The sequence below is a fragment of the Mytilus edulis genome, chromosome 6, assembly GCF_963676685.1.
Source record: "Mytilus edulis chromosome 6, xbMytEdul2.2, whole genome shotgun sequence".
Lineage (NCBI taxonomy): Eukaryota > Metazoa > Mollusca > Bivalvia > Mytilida > Mytilidae > Mytilus > Mytilus edulis.
In genome coordinates, this window is record NC_092349.1 from 28,981,329 (window position 1) to 29,002,242 (window position 20,914).

General features: G+C 32.1%; 1 protein-coding gene across 1 annotated transcript in view; it reads right to left on the reverse strand.

Moving 5' to 3' along the window:
- The window catches only part of LOC139527472 (uncharacterized), a gene marked incomplete in the record, with an annotated part of 613,988 nt that extends 597,182 nt beyond the window's left edge, over nt 1-16,806 (reverse strand). The window contains 4 exon segments of the mRNA XM_071322951.1: nt 4,724-4,952; nt 11,093-11,105; nt 11,957-12,049; nt 16,706-16,806. Of these exon segments, the coding sequence (XP_071179052.1) occupies nt 4,724-4,952; nt 11,093-11,105; nt 11,957-12,049; nt 16,706-16,759 (389 nt within the window).
- Nucleotides 16,807-20,914: the final 4,108 nt, after the last annotated feature.

Below are 20,914 nucleotides of genomic sequence, written 5' to 3' on the forward strand. Positions count from 1 at the left end.
ACATATGACACAATCCTTTCGTTTTTGGAATCACATCCTGTTTTATCTAAATCAAGGGGGACATTCAGTATTGTGTTCTGGTCTGAAGGGTGGTACTCACGCTTTTGTAAATCAAGACGTACATTTGATACTGGTATGTCGGCAAGAGGATGATCTCTCATTTTAACTGGACTAAGGTGGACGTGTGATACTGATCTTTCGTCATTTGGATTACCTTGTTTTTTTTGTAGATCTAGGAGCACATGTGTGGTTGATATGTCTTCTTCTATACGTTGCGTTGGATTATTCCAAACCCCTCGTTCTCTTGATCTACTATTTTCCTTTTCTGCTTCGACTGGAACACTTTGTATTTTATTTCTCTCCATCAAGACTTCTTGTTGTTCGTTAGATCGGACACTTTGAGCTGACGTCAGACTTTCGTCGCCTTGTTTGCTTAAATCAGTGGATTGTTCTGTTGAAAAACTGCTAGCAGGAATATCAGATGGTTTCTGTCTTAACGACCTACTGATTGTCAATTCTGCTAAAGAGAAATCTGGAAATAGAAAGTAAAAGGAATTAGCGCATGGGATGAAACAGATGATAGACCTTTAATGATTGTGTACCACTTATATGCCCGATAAATGAATAGAAAATTAAAATCATCCGTAATATTGGTTTGTTTTTTCAACGAAATTTAAGTTCTTAAATTAACGTCAATATAATATCTTTTGTAGAATATTGAATGATATTATGTATTGTTGTGAACGTGACTGCTTTTGTAAGAAGATTCGTATATTTCTCTTTTGTTCTATTTTTGGACATCAACAGTCGATGAATATTTTGTCCTCGAGGACATCATGTTTTCAGTAGGCAATAAATAAGCCATTAAGAGAAATTGTTCAATTCGACTTTTTTGCCGCTGTTCCCATTTTTTCAAACGCGACTTCAAGACATTTTTAGAAATGAAGGCTTGATAAAGACAATATTTTAGAAATTAAGAATGAATTTAACATTTTTTTCACCAACCAAAATGTGCTTAAGATAACATGTTCATTAAATAAAGGCAACAGTAGCATACAGCTGTTCAATAGTCATAAATCGATTAAGCGAAAACAAATCTTGGTCACAAATCAAAACCGACGGAAACACATCGGCTTCAAGAGGGGAACACCATCCAAAACAAACGCCACATTCCTGTCTCGGTACAGGATATTGTAAGATAATATACAAAATTACGTGACAGGAAATTCAATATAAACAAAAACTCAGGACAGAGAATTTTTTTTTCAGCAAGTTGAGATTTAAAAAAACAAATACATAAAAGATGTTTCTATTCATACATAACAAGGAAAGAAATAATGCATAAAAGCTTGGAAAAATGTATAAAATTTAAACTCAAATAAAATTCCGTGATAATTCATGAATGATTTAACGAGTTAATGTCATGGCAAAACACGACGTTATCCGAATGAAAAAAATCAAGCGAACGGTTATTTCGTTACTTGTACGCTTCAATTTCTGATAATACCTCATTATTTTTTTTGAGGTAGGTGCTATATACTTCAGATTTTGTTTCATTTATCGAATATTTATGAATTTTAGAAAGTCAATATGGTGGCCAACTCCTTAGTTATGGCTATCAGGTATAATGGTAATTATAGTAGTCATTACACACAGAAAATGTTAATTAAAAATCGCGAATATTTGGTTCAAGAATTATAAGGATTAAACACATTTTTTCTATATGTTATTGATTTGGAAACCGGGGCTTTTACTCGCAAACTTATCACAAAAGTCCTTCGGACCTTTATATCAGTTATGACATAAATAACATCAAGAAAAAATGTTCGTAATCCTATATCAGACTATATAAGACATTATGCGTTACAATGTAATTTTAGGGATGCAAGGTTGGAGTTTGGCATAGAATGAAACAGGCTGTAGATTAACACAGTTTACAACATTAATACTGACATCTGATTGAAAAGCATATTATTAACCTCTGATGAAGGTATTTCTTATATTTATAACAGTATTAGTTTTTCTATATCGAATTGTCAAAGAAGTGGTCTTAGCCAATTCTCTCTACAAACATGTTTCTGAGAGGTTTTTCAATTTTTTTTAAGACCATAGACGACATTGAGTTAAAAAAAACTTAGCATTCTTATATCATTTTAGCATCTAAAGATTTAGACATTTAAACTGGTTTTAAATTACCGCAATGATAATATCAAAACTCATAACTAGAATATCAATTGCTTGGCTACTAATACTCCTGATAACTCATTTTCCCCCATACGATTGATCAAATGCACTCGAAACGACACAGTATGACAAGCAAATATATTCAGCAGCAGTCAAGCCTTTAATATTCATTTGAAGGCCATTTATTGTTTCGGGTAAACATAACCTTGGTATATAAGATGTTAATTTCCTTTAGAAACACAAATAACAGAATCAAATATTATAAATATACGAATTAGAGTGTGAATCAAAAGTCTAGCGGTGGTATCGACCCGTTTTTGGTAAAAGTCATCTCCGATTGAAAACAAGGAGATGCGGTATGATTGCCAAAGTGCACCAAAGCTCAAATGAATTGGAAGTAATATATTGTAGGCAACCCTGTGGCATTAGGGACCGGTCAATATTAATTGGGGGGTTGGGACTGGTGCAATTGATATTTCTCCCTTAAGAAAAATCTATGTCCTACCCTGTGAATATACCCCGAAAAGTTTCTGTCCTATATGAAATATCTACTAAATAAGTATATCAAACAGATTTTTGCTTCATTTTTATCAGATTAAAATAGATCACATATAGTAGTCTTTGAATATGTCCGGAATTCTAACTGAAGAAAGCAAATAAGATTTAATTTCAAAGATGTATATTTTATGTATTCCTACCGTTTTTTTAATGATTTGCATTTGGTTTTTTTGTACATGTATAATTTTATACCTGCCAAACTTTTGAAAATGGCCATGGGTTATTTTGTGCCCGACACCATTTTTAAGAGTCAAATAAATTCGCGGCATTTTTTCGTGTGTTGATTTTGCTCATGAAAAAATGACTGGCATGCTTCTTTTTTTTTTGAATGATGGTGGAAGATGCTGTCATAACTTTTTTTTTTTTTTTAACTTTTTGGAATATTGTACTCTTTTTGTTGTGATAAACACCAGTAAGATTACTTTATGTTTATTGTAAAGACATAAAAAAGTACTAATTTTAATACTTTAATAACAAATTAATTTTATAACTTTTTAAAAATCATTACATGATTGTTCTATAAACATAATATTAATGTCTAGACTTGAAATTGTATTTCCATTATTATTACTTGTTTGTAATCTTGTTTATTTTGTTGTAATTAAATTTGTATAGCCTATTTTCTCCATTCATACATATGCCATAAAAAATATTGCTGTCCTATCAGTGCTGAAAACTAAAATAGTAGAAGTCCTATCAAAAATTAAGTTAAGAAAAATGTGTGTCGTACTGCGTTTTGCACCAGGCCCAACCCCCTAATAAATATCGACCGTTCCCTTAATCAACTAGAATAATCCATACTTTATAAACGGTTATGAATACAAAAAAATAAAAAAAAGCTTATACTCTCATACATGAAAACTTATAGCGACTCAAAAAACAATTATGTGCGAGGATAACTAACTTCCGTTAATTTGATAAGACATGAAGTTACTGCAATGAATACAAATACTATCATTATGAAAAACTACTTCAATGAATAATTCAGCGGCCTTGAACTCTAGTTTTACATGCACCTAACCACATTAACAGGTTATTCTTAAATGGAAATTAATTTCAATACAAGACAAAGATGAAAAGTAATTAAAAAGCAATGGTGATCTGTATTTCTACCTGAATAGTTTTGTCTCTTAATGAATGGTTGTATCCACCACTACATGTATTCACCAAATTATAATGCTATGTGCGATTTAGTGTTTGACAATTTGTTAACAAAAATAATAATTGTAATTTGATTGCTGTGTCAATGATTTTCATGTTTTCTTTGCTGAAATAAAAGTCTTTAGGTGTTTACAGTTATTTGGATGCTGAATAGTTCATGGTGAATAGGAAATGTCTAGTATGTGTCATCAACAGTATTTCGGAATTATTTTATTTTCAGATATCTAGAAATTGTGAACAAGCAATGCATAGTGAACATTCAAATCACTTGTATAATTGTAACCATAAAACTTGGTGATACCTTGCAATATTTTCAGAAACTTAAGGCGAAAAATACCAAAGAGACATTCAAACACATAAGTCTAAAAAAGATAATATTAGATTCTTTGCTGAGAAAAAAAAACCGACAACAATGTGCAATATACTTATGAACACACGATCTCATGAAGTGGCATACAGAGAGAATGAGTATGGTTTATCTTACTTGAGTGGTGTATTACAATGAATTGAAAGAAAACAGCTTTCACTATTATAACATATCTAATCTTACATATTTTGACTTAACAAACCAGAGGATTGTAGTTTGTCTCAAATACATATATTGTGACATTTTTTTCAATTATAAAACACGTACATCATTACTCTTTATTAGACAAGGTACAACATTACCAACATTTTTTTTACCGCTCTGTCTGTGTCATTAAATAACTTATTTCATAACATATAAACCAATCCTTTAAAGAAAATGTTTTGATTAAGCAGAAATAAATTCAATCAACATAATCATGTACCTTGTTTGCCATCCAACCATTCATCTGTGTCTCTGTCTATATACGACAAACCTGTATATAGACCAATTCCATCGGTTGATTTTCTCACTTTCGTTGGTCCCTTGCCCACCAGATATCGGGCAATAGTTGTTTTGCCAGTCCCTTGTTCGCCCGCTAAAATTACTCGTGATTCGAAATGAGGGTAACTTTCTTCCTCCAGTAAATGAGTGAACACTTTTGCTGAATCTTTATCGAGTGTTCTGATTTCTACTGGTAGACCTTAAATCATTTATAATAATACAGTTGAATGTAAACAAATCATAATCGATAACAATATATTAAAGAATAGTTGATTGGTATTATCTTTATCTGAAACTCAAGTATGTGAAATACCAACTGACAAAGGAAACTAAATGTGAGTGCTTAACAATCCTATTATAAAAAAGGACATGCTTTTAAGTAAACACACAGAAATATTGAAATATGATAATTTTCTAAACAGAATTATCATATATTTTAAATGGACTACATGGTAAATTAGGAAGTCAATAACATATAACAAAACGTCTAAAGCACATCAAGAGATATCTGGAAACTTGAAAAATAAGCGAAAATGTGTTGTTCAATTGAAAGGCATTGACGTCATCGATAAGACAAAATTGAAGTCGGTGAAAATGAAAATTTTGACAATAAATATAGTATTAACCTTAGACAGTAAATTTATTCTGGTTTATTGCCTAAGAATATCTATTTCATCAATTTAAACATACCTACAAAAATGATTTAAAAAAGTTTTAGTCTATCAAATGTGTTGTAGTAAATGCAAATCTTTTGTGTGGTTATCTTATTAATTACTTGCTATGTTGAATTTCAATTATAGAACTGTTAGATGCTTCTCACATGATGTGGATATATTTTTGAAAATATTTGTATATCCAAGGTATAAAGTGGGCTACATTTTTACACTTCTATTATCCCTGGATGGATGGTTCATTTTGAAAACAGGCAACCTGAGTCTGTTACTTGGACGACTAAGGTAATTGTATATAGGAAATATTAAGGAATAACACGTTTACATGTGTTTAAGAAAAATGTGAGTTCTTTTTTTTAAGCAAGTGCAAGCTTCGTTTTACTTTTAAAAGCTGTAAAACAGCTCGTTAAGATGTCTGTTGATGGTAAGCAGCAATACAAACTTCATTTTGGCCGTCCTACTATTTCAGAAAAAAAATATGAAATTATTGAAAAACAGAAACTCGAACACGCAAGTTATAGTAAATAACGCATGAACTTCAATAGACACAGAATGTTTAATCAAACAAAAACGTAGAGTGTGGAGAAAAGTCAAAGGTGTTTGATCCAAATATAGCAATCGTCATTGTATGCCCCTCAGAGTCTATTGATGAGTATTTTCTAGTAAATAGTCAGAACGCAAAAGTGGGATCGAAAATATATCTAGTGCAATCATAACACATTAAAAGAGGGGCGAAATATACCAAAATAAATAAAGAATTTGCAACACAAACCCTATCAGAAACAGAGGTTTTCTTAGGTGCCCCGGAAAGGTAAAAAGATCCTGCTCTACACGTGACATCCGCTCATGTAAGTACACATCCGCAGATGAGTTTAATCCGGATTGTCACATGTCGGGCAACATTGGACGGGATTTTGGTCTCGATCATTGGAACCTTTCCGTCGTCAAATTATAAACATATATTCCATAACGGTCAACTTGCTCGTGATGGCATCCGTAAATTTGAGAAAAGACGTGTTCAGCTTCACCACTTGTAACTATTGGATTGAAAGCTTTTTTTATGATAAGAAATCCTCTATCTAGTTAAATCATGACAGGAAAAGCAAGCTCTTAAATATCGTATCAATTAGGAAATATAACTTCATATCAGGTACTGACAGATTGTTGTTACATAGAAATATAAAGTTAACGATGGAAAGCTGAATCCTCTCTTTTGTCGTAAAGTTTTGTTCTCAATCGTCCTTCATTTATTAGTAAAGATATGAGCAGACTTTACTGTATCTGTTGTATCCTTCACTTAAATTCCAATGGGAATACTGGGCTTAACATAGTCTTCGAATTATTTAGTGAGAGAAAATCATCTGTATACCGGAATGCGACATTTAAGGATAATTTCAGTTTATATTCATTCTTATTTAGAAGCCTTGGTAGGAATTCAGCCTTATATGAATTGGGAAATCAAGCATATTGTTAATGTCAATTTTAGAGAATTTTTCGACTTAATCAGAGTGTTTTTTACAAAGTACGAGTTATCCTTCGAGACGAAACGCGCGTCTGGCGTATATACAAAATTTAGTCCTGGTATCTATGATGAGTTTATTCACTAAGACAGAATACTTTATGTAGGCAATGAAACAGAGAAGGACCAATACTTACAATTTATCTTTTAGTTTGAAATACGGAACGATTTTGGAAAGGGTAAAAATTCAAATACCTTTATACTTTTGCAAGAGGAAAGAGTCTTGGATTGTTTATACTCTATGAGATCGTTCGACTTTGTAAGTATCCACATCTAATCCACGCCATCACTAGAGTAGGTACTTTTATAATATTTTCTGAACCCGTTTTTGGTTGCTTATAAAAATGATGCTGTTTAACAAAAAAGAAGTTTCGTGGAGCAAGTATAAGACCCAGCAATTTTACTTTGTTTGTAAAATCATCACAGTATTCCTTCTAGGAACAGAACATTTTTGAAAATAAATATGAACTTTGAGAGCTATATGTTTTATGATGTTTTCCCAACCCACTACTCGACAAGTCTTACCAAAAAACAATTCATTCTTTTACAGTCTTATAGTTTATTTCCAGAATATTTTTTATATATATATTAGACCATAGGTTTTCCCGTTTGAATGGTTTTACACTAGTAATGTTGGGGTCCTTTATAGCTTGTTGTTCGGTGTGAGCCAAGGCTCCGTGTTGAAGGCCGTACATTGACCTATAATGATTTATTTTAATAAATTGTTATAAGAATGGAAAGTTATCTCATTGGCACTCACACCACATCCTTCTATATCTAGTCAATTGTAGTAGAGTCAGTACTGTTCAAAATATTAGGTTGATGTATTTTTTCTGTACAAGCAAAACACATACTAAATTGTCTGATGCGCTACTGAACAGTTCTGTATTTTGTACAATGCAACATTGCAAACATTACTATTTTCTCTACAAGGCAACATGTTAAACAGTGCTGAATTTACAGTAGACATTTATAAGAAATAACTTAGACTTTCAACAAGACATAACGATATTAGTTTCAGACTAATTCAGGTTCAGCAAAAGTAATAACATAGAAACAATTGACTAGGAAACTTACTCAACATTTACTCCATCGATACTTACTAAGAGGACAAATAAAGGATTGTTGTATATTCCCTTGATATTTGAAAAAGAGTAGATGAAACTTTGTCTTTTCTGCCAAGCGTGCAACAAAAAAACATGTTTTCCATCCTAGTGCTATGAATGCGTATTTGCAATTAAATTTATGATCAACCATTTTTTTTCTCTCTTAATTTAACGAAATTAATGAGCTGGTTTAGATTGTTTTATGTATTCGTATTTATTCTGTAATTAGTCACAACTTTGTTACTACAACACTTGGTGCAGGACATTTTAAGAGAAAAAAATGGTGGATTGAGCCTTGTTTTGTGGAATGCAAAATCTCCCGCTTTTATGGCAATGTAAAATATAACAGTGAAATGACAACATTACATGCCAGCACTACAATACAAAAAAATGGGAGAGCATATAGGACAGAGAAACACACGAATACAAGATTACAAATAGGACCAGTTTTTAAATTTTATACGCCAGACGCGCGTTTTGTCCACACAAGACTAACCAGTGACGCTCAAATGAAAACAGTTCGAAAGCCAAAACAAGTACTCAGTTGAAAAGCCATGAGGACCAGAAGTTTCAAAACGTTGTGCCTAATACGGCTACCTACTGTAGTGGGCGTTGTGAATCAATTGTAGATACTACAGAATTAATTTATCTGCAATGTACAGAGTATGAATTCTAACGGAAGGGATTGTGCCTGATATTCATATGATGAAGACATAATCGTTCAATCAGTTTAATTGAGGTTTGGAGCTGGCATGTCAGGAACTGCTAGTAGTCTGTTGTTATTTATGTATATTTGTCATTTTCTTTATTTTCGTTTGTCACCTCTTCTGACATCGGACTCGGACTTCTCTTGAACTGAATTTTACTGTGCGTATTGTTATGCGTTTACCTTTCTATATTGGCTAGAGGTATAGGGGGAGATCTAAAAAACATGTTTAACCCCGCAGCATTTTTTGCGACTGTCCTGAGTCAGGAGCCTTATGCCTTTGCTATGATTTTTAATTTTAGTTTCTTGCGTACAATTTGGAGTTCAGTATGACGTCCATTATCACTGAACTGGTATATATATTTGTTTAGGGGCCAGCTGAAGGACGCCTCCTGTTGTCGGAGTTTCTCGTTGCATTGAAGACCTATTTATTGGTGACCTTCCGCTGTTTTCTGTTCTATAGTCGTGTTGTTGTCTCTTTGACACATTCCCCGTTTCCATTCTCAATTTTAATACTCTTTTCTTTTGCTTTAGTATACACATTAATATACACATTTGATGTTGACATTTCTACCCATTTTCACTATTATTTCCCATTGTAAACTTTAAAGACTGAATAAAAGAATTGGTTCTAATGCACTTATCATAGACACCAGGATTAAAATGGTGTACGCCAGACGCGCGTTTCGTCAACATTAAACCCAACAGTGGCGCTCGAGTCAACAATGAGCTTGTAGAGCATTGAGGATCCAAATTTCGAAAGGTTTAATCGAAGAAAAGGACTGACCAGAGTTGCAATATTTAGCGGTTTTAAAGAGGAGTAAATCGTACTTTGTAAAATAACGCTCTGCTTCAAGCAAAAGATTGTATGGAATGCACATCATCAAGTTATTCTGTTTACAACAAATGTTCTATATTTAAAGGATATGTACTTTGATAGACACTCGATATTCCGATATATAACAACTGTTCACCTATTCCTGACGACTTCTTTTTTATCCATACGACGCAGACCAAAAAATGAACAAAAAGAAGCTAGCATTTTCTTAAACGTTATGTTCCAGTATATATATGATGTCCTCTGGCTTTATTATTCAGAGGGCTGACTTTGTTGGACGTTTCTAACTCATAACACTACCACAAGTACAAGTAAATGTTCCTCATACCGTGATTTCCACAAGTAATGAGAAAGATGGTCAGATGAGAATAAAACTTAACGACAAAAGAGGTATGTTCTACATAGTGAATTTTAATTTATGTATATCAACATTTCCCAAGTGAAGTCACCCCTCTGAAAGTTTTACGGACGCCATTACTAGTTGGTTGGCTGTCACTGATTATCTGTGTCACAAATCAACACGGATTAGTTCATATTGGCATATCACATTCCCGCCACCTACTGATACTTATCACTGGCTTTGTGATTACATTTACATGCGTAAAGCAGGATGAGGTGTATATTATTATTTGTCGTTTGATGTATTTTGCCATAGCGTTGTCAGTTTGATTGCGTTTAATGACTGTAAATGTATGTGTGTTTTGATGGATTGATATTTCCAAGGACATTAAGCATCTATTCTTATTATAATAGAGCTTAAAGTTCCTGACATTAGACAGGAACATACAAAATGTGATGGGTTTAAACATGGTTTTGGGCGCCCAACCTTATACTAACCTGAAAAGTGGTGTTATAACACATTTGAACAAACTATAAACATAAGTTGGAAAGAGCTTTACACATCAGACCTTTACATAACAGAAAAACCGGCAACAACAACAAAGATTCAACCCAGACCGAACGTGGCAAGGCATTTTAATATTTGATCATGATGATCAAATATATTTACATTAAAAACCCTAACATTTTGTTTTCTACTAGTTAAATTTTTTTTACCGTAAAGTGTTTTTTAATCATTGATACACTTCGTATGGACTTTATCCAAACAATGTAAGATCTATAAATTCGCGTTAACACATTCTTTGTTCTACACAAGGAAATGATTGTACAAACTCAGAAATATGACAAATGTTTTCCGTTAGTTTAATGTGTTATAGATTTTGATTACGTCATTTGATGATGAACTTTCCGTTTTGAGTTTTCTTTAGAGTTGTGTAATTTTGTTATTTTATTATTATATGAATGTGGTGTACTATGGTAGTAGATGAGTAAGTACTTTAAACACTTACACATCAGGCTATCAAATGTAAACAGAGTATTAAGATAAAGTAAAATTTAAAACAAGATGATGTTTTATATTCCTTATTATAACCCGTATTGATATGGTTTTTGTCTGATTCTAATTTGTGTATTATTTATTTGCATTAGAGTCTACTTACCCAAGGCATGAAACTAGAACAAAGAAAAGGAATAATATCATCAATTTGATAGGAGCGTATAGTTATGCGATTCTAGTTATGACATAAATATAAATTGTATAATTAAAGACATAACAATCAACGGTCACTGTAAATATGACGGACGTACATCTGCTCATCGGCCTGAGTTTAGTTACCTGACCTCAAATACTTGTATTCATATGAGAAATAATGATAAAACGAGTAACAAATTATTGGCACTGATTAACGGATAAATGATACTTTAAGAAACTAACAATTTCTAATTATTCGTCTAATCTAGTTCGAGGTCAGACAAAGCGAAAAATTAACGATTAAGGTCAATTTTTTCGATTTTTTATAGTCATCGGCAAAAATTATTTAAAAGCGTTAGAGATATAAACAACTCATCCAAAACATCAGTATGATTAGAATGACTACGCTAACAATTTTCATATTTGTAACTCTGGAATTGATTGTAAAAAAACAGTAGTTCCGAACTATAGATATCGATTTATTTGCAATTTATGTGCGTTTGAAGATTAACATTTGCATTGACGTCCAAATAACAGTTTGAAAGCCATTTTAAAAGGATTGGGTGCAAAACTCTCAATGACATCCACAACAGATCGAGAAAAAATTGGCTGATTTACAAAAAAAAGGTCTGGCTTGCCTTTTTTTTTTGGTCGTGTGCCATAAAAACAAATTCAATATATTACTCAACAATGATAAGTGATACTTTGCATTTGCTTTCAGAATAATATTAGATTACCAAATATTTTATCAATTATGCAGTTTTTCAAAAAATGGTTGTAGTACTATAACAATTATGTATGATTATAATTAAATGTTTTAAAATGAATTTACCTTAAATAGTTCTTGTATATCTCTTTTCTTTTTGTTATCTTTTTCAAAATTCCAATCTCGTGACTCAAAAACATCGATTGCAGTCTTATTATTCTGAAATGAAATCACTACACTATCATTTGTTTAATATTTCCATGGTATACATGTGTGGACATATTTTACAACTCTGGCTATACATAACAAGTTCAATTTGAATTAGTTTGTTGCAATGTTAATTACACTGTAGATATTACAACCACTGGGTCGATGCCACTGCTGGTGGAGATTTATTTCCCCGAGGGTATCACAAGCCCAGTAATCAGCACCTTTTGTGCTCACATGAATTGTAATTGATATGGTAATATTTATAAATTTACTGTTTACAATCAATTTTTGAAAAACTAAGGCTTTTCTACCTCAGGCATATATTACCTCAGCTGTTTTTGGCAAAACTTTTAGGAATTTTGGTTCTCAATGCTTTTCAACTTCGTACTTTATTTGGCATTTTTTATTTTTTTGGATTCGAGCGTCTCTGATGAGTCTTTTGTAGACGAAACGCGCGTCTGGCGTATATACTAGATTTAGTCCTGGTATCTATGATGAGTGTATTTACAACCACTGGGTCGATGCCACTGCTGGTGAAGATTTATTTCCCCGAGAATATCACAAGCCCAGTAATCAGCACTTTTGTGTGCTGTCATGAATTGTCATTGATATGGTAATATTTATAAATTTACTGTTTACAAATTTTTTATTTTTTTTAAAACTAAGGCTTTTCTACATCAGGCATAGATTATCTTAGCTGGAAAAACGTTTAGGAATTTTGGTCCTCCACGCTCTTCAACTTCGTACTTTATTTGGCATTTTTAACTTTTTTAGATTCGAGCGTCACTGATGAGTCTTTTGTAGACGAAACGCTCGTCTGACGTATATACTAAATTTAGTCCTGGTATCTATGATGAGTTTATTTAGTAAGAACGTTGAATAGAAGAACCACGAAATCGGATATACATGAGATGTCTGTCAGAGATTGTCATATCCAAACTAATGATACAAAGACAATGTCAAAGTACCAACAGATACGTAGATTAAACCTCATCATTTGGTTATATAAATACAAAACTTTTTCACTGACAATGTGTTAGATAAAGCTTTAAAGGATAACTAAATTATATGTATACGTTATAGATAATGAATATTTTTATGTTTTTCTTGTCGTAGACAACACCCAGGGTATCAGGACCGACCGTAGGGAGGGTTTTCTTTGGGCAATCCTGACACCCAAAGAGGTGTTCTACGGCAAGAAAAACCTTTAAATATGCACTATCTGACTCATATACCCATGATACCGTCAAACATATATTGTATTTTTTTTTATAAAGATTTGCAAAATTCAGCATCCTATTTTGTCGACCATGCTAAAGTATATTCCTTTCTTATGCATTTTGGTTTTTATACGCTTTTAAAACTGTCTGTCAAAGCTAGTCAACTATGCCACGGTACAATTAATAACCTCTGCTCCATCGAGCCCACCCCTCCCCCCTTTGCATGTTTGAATAAAGTGTAACACTTACAATTCAGATTTGAATATTAAAGAAACAGATGCATCAACGCTTGATTAGGATTAATATTGGTCAACTGTGAGAAAAATAGTACATAATGGTAAGTTCAAATGATACTGCTTAGACGCGTAGGAGAAGGCATTTCGATTTTTTTTATATCAACAGAAAGTAAAAAGTTTTAACGCCTCATGCACAACAAAATTATAAACACAGGTAACAATTCTTTTTTCTATTGATATCAATAGAATAACATGAAACCTGAATTGATCCAACAATATCGTTTTAAAAAGCAGTAGTTTTGAACAAAAAACACTGGTGCAATATTTATCAAGTCGGAATAAGAGAGACGGAAAATAAACAAACAAAAAACAGATTAGGCCCCCCAAAAATTATCAGAAACTAAAAAGAGATCATAATCACTCTAACATTTATCTTAGAATACTAAATCTAAATATAGAACCAAATTGAAATTGAAAGTACACATGACAGATAAAAATGTAACATGTCATTTCTTCTTTATCAAATTCCAATTTTGAAGGGATAGTGATATTTGTTTTCGTTTATGTGCTTATGTGCATTATTCAAAATAAGAGAATGTAAATTTGAAGTAGATCTAACATTTTTATTTTCAAGTCTCAATATTTACGATTATGAATGAATAACATATAAGTAGAATTACGGTTAAAGAAAAGAGGTCAGGAAAGTTATGTGACACTTGTAACTGCAGTTTAATATTTAATGGAATGAGAGGTGAAATGAGTTAAGACTAACATTTCGATAGCATTTTAAAGATTTTTGTTTTTTAAATTAACTAAAGTCTCCTGCAACGGATGTTTAACGATATCAGTGATTATGCGCGAGAATCTCGCACGGTCAGCTCTATGCTTTCACCTAGTACATGATTATACAAGAATTGAGAAGCCTGTGGTTTACTGGCGATCATTCACTTTAGTTGATGTATGTCACTTCACAACATGGTATTTGCTTTTCGTAAATAGTTTGTTATAAATATATGCCCGTTGATTTTTCATGCCGAAGTCTTTTATAGCTTACACATTATGTTTTTTGTCTTCAATTGTTGAAAACAGTATCGTTGTTTATCATGAGTAGTTGCTTACGTCGACTTAATTTGACCAGTGGCGGGTATTTGTCTCATTGGTAGTCATATCACATCTCTTTACTTTTAAAGCATCGAACTAGATACATTCTCATAAGGTTGCCTTTTGTACATTTTTATATCATTAATTTGACACACGTAAATTCAAAGCATTACACTATATACACATTGCTTAAGCATTTACTTATACACAATGCTATTGCATAACCCTGGGAATGTTCCTTTCGTAATTGCACTCGGTACGTCGATCCCAAGATTAGCATATTAGATGAATGTTTTCATTTTGAATATGTATGAAATATCTGCGACGGGAAGTGATACCAAAAACTCTGATCTGTCTTAATTTGTTTAAATGTATCTGTGAGTGCCTTATTTTTACCACATTCGTTACAGCCTAGAAAATTATGAAGATTAAATGAAATCAACATGTTTTAAATTTCATGCGTCCGAAGCGCATTTCTGGATTTACCTTGATAAGGAACACTAAAGACCGAACATTTCAAAGCCAAGGATGTATAAGAACCGAAATAGTTGAAGAGTCATAGTATGAATAATGCTTATCTTTTTAAATCCGTATGTGTGGATTTTTAACAAATAATGGTATAAAAAAATATTTTCCTATGTTACTTAAACTCCATTCATCGAACATTATATCATACTTTGTCAGTTTTTTTCCTCATTAATTTATAACGCTTGAGTATTTGCAATACATTGTAAGATTGGTAATACACACGCTTGACTTTGCAACGACATTGTACGGTATAATAGAGTGACGGCAGAGAAATTGTGGCGACGTTACTGTCTCACCGTAGACATCAATGAAGTCGGCGGATATTTTCAATATTCCGGCCTAAAAACCCAACTTCAATAGGGAGTAACTTAAAAACTAGCACGGTTGCTAAGGAATTTCTTAGAACCGATGGATTCGTCTTTCAATTTTGAATCGTATATCATTTAAAAAAAAATCTTTTAACCAACAAAAATAGAAAATCTTTATAATGTAAAAGCATCTGCTAATTTTGATGATTTTCCCTATATAACCTTTGTATCATGCTGTTTATTTCAACGACTCGTATCTCAAAAACGAAAACGGCTACCCCCTTCTTTTATCTTATTTTCTTGTGTCATTATACAAGCAGAATTCATATGTGAAATTAAAAAAAAATATAGTGAGTAGTTTGATTACGCACACCTCGCCTCAACTTGTTTTTCCAGAAAAAGGTTTACCTATTTCAGAATATTAAAAGAACAAACTGTATTGGTGATTGATTTATGTTTTTGCTGTCTGAACTAAAAGTGTTCTATTAAAACAAATATACTTTCATGACTATAGGAAAATATTGTTTTCGATGGTGAAAGTTCAAAATAATTTCAGGGGAGTTCATCAGTTAAAGTTATTATGAAGTCCTCTTTGCAGATATAAAACTGGAAAGCAAACAAAAAAAGTACCTGATTACTAATTATATTGTTTTCCATTAAAAACACCCTTTCAAGCTGAATGTAACTGAGCAGACGGTATGTTTATCTCATTGTGCATACATGTAATACAAAGTTTCCCATTGAAACAGGAAGATGGAGAAATGTACCACGAAATGAGAGAATTTGTCCACTTTGTAAAGCAGATCTTGGAGATGTGTACCACTATATATGTATATGTACCAATTGTGAAGTTAAAGATTTAAGGGGGAAGTTCATACTTCCATATTATTTAAAATATCCAAATGTTAAAAAAGTACTGGGCATACTTAAATATTGTAATAATAATGTGTTGTCTAAGCTGTCAATTTTTATTCAAAAGGTAGAAACGATGCTTGTCTGATTTAAAATTGCAATAAACAATGATACACAAAGATTTATTTCTGAAGATGTATAATTGTATGTATTATGAAATATGTTGTGATTTATATTGTGTGTGATATGCTCCTGTTACGCAGTCTTCTGCTGCTGAGTTTTCTTTAATAAACTATGAAACATAAACATATGCAATTTTCTCTTGAAGCATTAGGAATAAAGGGAACGTTAAAAGTATTAATGATACGGTAGACATTGTATTAAACAAATGACTGAAACAATGTAACAAAGAATGTATACCCTATTAACTTTATCTGGATCTATATCTCCTCTTTCTAATAACAATTGGACCATGCTGAGGTTTTTATCTCTCACAGCTTTGTGTAAAGGTGTGTCGCCGTCGATCTGAAATAAAAATAATATGTTTAATTTACTTTTATATAGGTACACAAGAATTTAAAAGTGTCCTACAATGAATGCAGAAAAAGAGTATTACATCAATTCAGACTTGTAATGAAAAACAAAATAGTATTTGTATTATGAACATCGCATTTCTCAATGAATAATATTTCATACATTCATATGAAGTTAAGAAAAAGAATAATAATTGACATACAGTGTACGACATATGGAACGTCATCCAACACAACGCTAAACATTTATAATGAATAATGACCTATATAAATGTATACTTAGAAAATTCTCGAAATAAAATATACAAGTTCGTGTGATTTTCTCTTTTCCAGCTTAACATTTTGTCGATTAACAGAGATGAAAATGTACGCCCTTTGTTCCTGATATTCCATCTATCTCAATGACAGAGATAAACTGTAAACATGATCAACATGACAAGATCTGCAAATTAGTCGATATGATTAAAAACGCAAGTCGGCAAACCATAGGAGATTTGCCACGATATTTCAACTCTAATAATTAAAGTTGTTCGTATGAATTTGAAGACCTTTTTGTTATGATTCTGACTTTGGTAGATGTTCTATATTTTGCCTGGTCAAGCTTTTTAAATGTTAAATGACCACATCATATATCACTACAGGACAATAATGTACAAATTATCCACCATGATCTATGTCTATTCTTTGACGGACATATTTTGTGTTATATACTTGCAACAAAGACATATTATGGCAACATGTAAAAATGATAAACAAGATTTACGTACTTAAGTTCAGAAAAGTGTTTTTTTAATACAATAAAATAGATATGATATATAGATATAAGAAGATGTCGTATGAGTGCCACTAAAAAATTGCTACATCAAAGTCACGTTTTACAGATTTAAACCATTATAGGTCAAAGTACGATCTTCAACACGGAGATTTGACACACACCGAACAGCAAACTATAAATGCCCCTAAAATGATAAAAACATTCAATATAAAATTGAGAATGGAAATGGAGAATGTGTCAAAGAGACAACAACCCGACCAAATAAAAAACAACAGCAGAGGGTCACCAACAGGTCTTCAATGTAGCGAGAAATTCCCGCAGCCGGAGGCGTCATTCAGCGGGCCCCTAAACAAATATATACTAGTCCAGTGATAATGAACGCCATACTAATTTCCAAATTGTACACAAGAAACTAAAATTAAAATTATACAAGACTAACAAAGGCCAGAGGCTCCTGACTTGGGACAGGCGCAAAAATGCGGCGGGGTTAAACATGTTTGTGAGATCTCAACCCTCCCCCAATGTAGAAAAATAAACGCATAACAATACGCACATTAAAATTCAGTTCAAGAGAAGTTCGAGTCTGATGTCAGAAGATGTAACCAAAGAAAATAAACAAAATGACAATAATACATCAATAACAACAGACTACTAGCAGTTAACTGACATGCCAGCTCCAGACTGCAATTAAACTGACTGAAAGATTATGATTTCATCATATGAACATCAGGCACAATCCTTCCCGTTAGGGGTTTAGTATCATACCATCATAACATATATGAGAAGAACATAACCCGTGTCATGCCAACAACTGTTGCAAAGACCTTATAATGACTCAATATTACCGCCAAAATATGCAATCTTTAATGACTTGACAACAGTATCGTAATTATCACTGATTATATCCCTTCTTAATAAGTCTATTCAAAGGTTTTGTAAGTTTCTGAGGTGAATACTGACACCTTTATGCTTTATAAAGAATATTTCCATAAAAAATTGGATGTGAAATACCTGAGCGTATTAGAAGTCTGCATGTTGAGCTATATTTACGAATGATGTCTTTATACCGATGATAAAATTTAGTAAATGTTTTGACTAGTTCGTGATATCGAAAACCCTGGTGTAATAATTTTTCAGTAATACATAAATTTCTCTCGTTAAAATCTAAAACATTGGTTACATACACGAGCGAATCGTACAAGTTGAGATATATAAACACCGTAAGATGGTGACAAGGGAACGTCACCATCTAAAAACGGATAATTAACGATAGGAAATGAAAAATCATCCCTTTTATCATAAATTTTAGTATTCAGCTTTCCATTAGGGATATAGATATCAAGATCGAGAAAAGGGCAGTGGTCATTGTTAGTATTAGCTTTAGTTAAAGTAAGTTCAACAGGAAAAATTTCATTAATATACATACTGAAGTCGTCATTATTGAGAGCCAAACTATCATCCAAATATCTAAAAGTATTATTAAATTTGTTTATCAGATGTTGTTTCGATGGGTCTTTGCTTATTTTTGTCATAAGTTGTAACTCATAACAATACAAAAACAGGTCCGCAATAAGTGGTGCACAGTTAGTCCCCATTGGAATTCCGATAATCTGACGATATACGGAATCCCAAAAGGGAACAAAAATGTTATCTAGTAAAAATTCAAGGGCATATATAGTATCAAAGCATGTCCAATTAACATAGTTTTTTTGTTTATTGCTACTAAAAAATGACCTAAAAGAGTTTGAACATATATATTCACATTCTGATTTTTTGAATGCCCATTTAATAAGTGTGTGATTTTTTTCTTAATGAGAATGTGATGCAATGTGGTATACAGGGTAGAAAAATCATAACTTTGAACAGATTCAAAATCACCAATATAAGCATGCAATTTATCAAGTACTTCCAACGAGTTCTTGACACTCCAAAAGTAATTTATTCCACTATTTTCGAAGGCCTTATTTGAACAATTTATTATCAGGTTTTTAATTGTACCAAGTGTGCTGGTAAGAAGAGTAGACAATTTAGTAGTTGAACAATGGCTTGAAGACGAAATAAATCTATATTTGTAAGGGGTTTTGTGTAGCTTCGGAAGCCAATACAAAGTTGGGACTTTCATTGTATTTGGCTCTGCTTGTAAAGCGATGGCTAAAAGTTTATGTTTGTTACAGATCTCGATTTCTGAAAATGGAGTCAGTTGGAATGTTGATGAATTGGTGATTTCCTTTTTCAGAACCTCAATGTAAAATTTACGTCAAACAATAATAATATTATTAGCAGCTTTATCGGCCGGGACAAAAACAAATTCCTTGGCTAGTTCTTTTAGTTTATGTTTGATACGAGAAATAGGTTTATTGTGGTTATTGTTAATAGTAAAATGTTCTTTAAAATGTTGAATACGTATATAAACTATCTTCGTTACTGAATTAAAAAAAAGAGTCCAAAGATTTTTTGTCAGCTTTTTCCCGTTTTATCCATTCACATATTCAATATGTCTGTTTCAATGACTAATGCAAATTGATGCTTGTAGGTTGCATTTCTGTAAATATTGACAATGCAATTTCCCATAGGAACTCCTTTTACGGCTAAAACTGTATCACTTTTACTATAAAGTTTTGAAAAATATCTTATTCTAGAATTGAAAGTTCATATGCACTACAATTTTTTTCAAAGGTCAAAATATAGGCTGTGTGGCATATTTTCAACGTTTATATGCCCTTAATTTTTCAGAGTCTAAACTAACACTAATTTTCTTAACTACCCCTACCTCGAATGAAGGGTTACCACATATTTTAATGTAAACAATATGCACATGTATATGTATTGGTAACATTCCCATTTTGTCTCTAAGAGATGCAACTCAGATAGCATAACTGGGCACCAGTATGTAAACAAAATTTATTTTCTATGAATATTCTAAATCTCCCAAAAAGAGGCGTGGTTTGAGAAACAGCTGTATTTACAAAGTGCAACCTGTGCACGGGAATGATCAATGTAATATTAATTTGCTTTTTGTTTCTCATTTTAGTTTCCATCCGTCAGTTAAAACTTTATGATACGTGAACCTTATCGGTTAATGTAAAAGAGCTTTTGAAGTTTAAAAAAAGATATCGAATTGTTATCCTAAAGATACCAAAGGGGCAACTAAAAACTATAAGTCGAAATAAACTGACATCAACTTAAAAGAAAAAATGTTTACAAAACATTCAATAGAAACTTAAGACTTAGCAACACGGGTCTAAATCAAATGTAAGTAATACGTCCATTTGCTTTAGAAAAAAATAATGATGTCTATATACCTTAGCTTTATTATTTTAC